The sequence below is a fragment of the Lactuca virosa genome, chromosome 5 (assembly GCF_052849685.1).
Source record: "Lactuca virosa cultivar CGN04683 chromosome 5, Lactuca_virosa_CGN04683_v6, whole genome shotgun sequence".
NCBI lineage: Eukaryota > Viridiplantae > Streptophyta > Magnoliopsida > Asterales > Asteraceae > Lactuca > Lactuca virosa.
Genome location: NC_136430.1, coordinates 290,896,566 through 290,898,861, shown reverse-complemented (window position 1 = coordinate 290,898,861; position 2,296 = coordinate 290,896,566). Strand labels below are relative to the sequence as shown.

At 28.4% G+C, this 2,296-nt stretch overlaps 1 protein-coding gene across 1 annotated transcript in view; it reads right to left on the bottom strand.

Moving 5' to 3' along the window:
• Positions 1–253: 253 nt before the first annotated feature.
• The window catches only part of LOC145112900 (uncharacterized), a 6,779-nt gene continuing 4,736 nt past the window's right edge, over positions 254–2,296 (bottom strand). The window contains exon 2 of the mRNA XM_079049016.1: positions 254–816. Within this exon, the coding sequence (XP_078905142.1) occupies positions 254–816 (563 nt within the window). The remainder of the gene's footprint in view (positions 817–2,296) is intronic.

Below are 2,296 nucleotides of genomic sequence, written 5' to 3'. Positions count from 1 at the left end.
ACATTGTTTATAAATTCCCAAAAACATCCTTATAAACAACATTGTAAGTTTTATTTTTGAGACTATCATCCCTATCTAAAATTAACAATTTTAATCCTTCTCTGCTTTGAACTCTAGATAAGGCAACATACATTTGGCCATGTGAATACACGGGATGTTTGAGAAACAAACCAACATTGGATAACGACTGTCCCTGACTCTTATTAATGGTCATTGCAAAACATACAGCCAATGGAAACTATCTTCTTCGGAATTAGAAGGGAATTTTCTTTTCTAATGGAGTTAAAGACATTCTTGGAATAAAAGTGTGGTTTCCAATATTAGTTCCAGATATAATACGCGCCTCAATAACACGTTTGCCCAATGATATCACCTGGAGTCTTGTCCCATTACATAAGCCATTTTTCTGATCAATATTTCTTAGTAACATAACGGGAACACCGATTTTTAAAACTAACTTAGGGTTTGGTAAACCCGATACATTCATACTATTTAAAACATCAGGTGAATATAAATTTGCATCAAACTGATCATGGACAAATTCAGATTGGCATATACTATCTGAACTTAAATATTCAACCTCATATCCTGGAAACTTTGATAGTAAACAGTCGTTTATTTCCTGAACCACTTCATTATTTGGAGCAAGTATTGCTCTTTCTTGAAAATAGCTTGAAGTGTTGTAGTTTTCAAAAATTGAAGGATGTACAAACTCGATTAATAAACCTATAGGATCATGTGGATCATTAATGAGAATATCATCGTGAATATCAATAACCGTTTCGCCGTCGTTAATACCACTAAGTTTGTCTTCTCCTATATCCAAAAGTCATTCTGCAAATTCTCTAATTTTTTCTTTATCAGATTGATCCCTTCCAACAGTTAGCCTCATGTTTTTTTGTTAATTTATGGATTTTGTAGTGTTGCCATAAATATGAAGAACTTAAAGAAGCATTAACAATGTTTTGTCCTTGATTGAGTCAATTTCCTATATAGGAGTAATATGTTCCATTATACCTTGCGATTAAAAAAAATTGTATATTTAACAAAAAATTTCAAATATAAACAGAAAAATCGTAAAGCATTGATTGATTTATATATTTATTTGTTTTACTTGTTAAAAATATGTATCAAATGCTTTTCAACTTAGGGGCAATATGGTATTTTCTGGAGTAAATGAAGTGGAAAAAGGTAAAATTGCAGTTTTAAAACTTGTATAACATATGTATCAAATACTTTTCAACTTAGGGGCAATATGGTATTTTATGTAGTAAATGAAGTGGAAAAGGATAAAATAGACGTTTTAAAACTTGTATAACATATGTATCAAATACTTTTCAACTTAGGGGCAATATGGTATTTTCTGGATTAAATGAAGTGGAAAAGGAAAAATGGTCATTTTAAATCTTGTATAACAATTTTGAATTATAAGCACGTACAGTTATATAAGATACATATATAACACTAAAAGTACAATAATATAATGAGAAAAAAAACTAAAATCGAAAACTATCATAGAATATATCAGAAGTTTATTACTCAGAATATAAATTTTTTTCAGACAAAATGAAACTACAATGCATAGTGAATATATGCATGAGAGTCTTATAAATAAAGAAATACCAATGTACTTTCAGTTTCTTGTTTTTGATGTTATAATTATATAGATTTGCTATTTCACAGTAAAAAACAATGATGAAAATACCATTTACAGTAAAAAACGAAAACAATTAAAAAATAGGGGCTTCAAATCGTTTAAGAATGTTAATGGTCGTTTTAAAACTTGTATAAGGAATGTAAAGTATAAGCACATACAGGATATGTATCAGACTCTTATACATAAAGAAACTACAATATACATACAAAAGTGACATTCTTGTAAAAAGTGACATTCTTGTTTTTTATGTTATTCATTGAAATGGTTAACATGTTAAAAAAAGAATTCAAGAATGAAAAGTGGGTTTAAATCAATTAAGAATGTGGATGAAAAAAGAACATCTAAAAGATAAAGAAGAATGTAGTCTTGCTAACCTGATGATGATTATTTGGCCTCTGAAATCGTACTGAAACAGGAACGTAAACATGAATCGTATTGACCTCTAAAATCGTATTGAAATATCATATTAAAATATATTAGCTCTTCCTAAACTGATTGTTTGATTTATTGGGATTGATTTAAATGGAATTTAAATTGATTGTCTGATTTATTGGGATTGATATTTCATATTCCACATATATGTACGGTATAATTGAAATATAAATTTGAAATTATCTGATTTCCTGATTTACATAATTC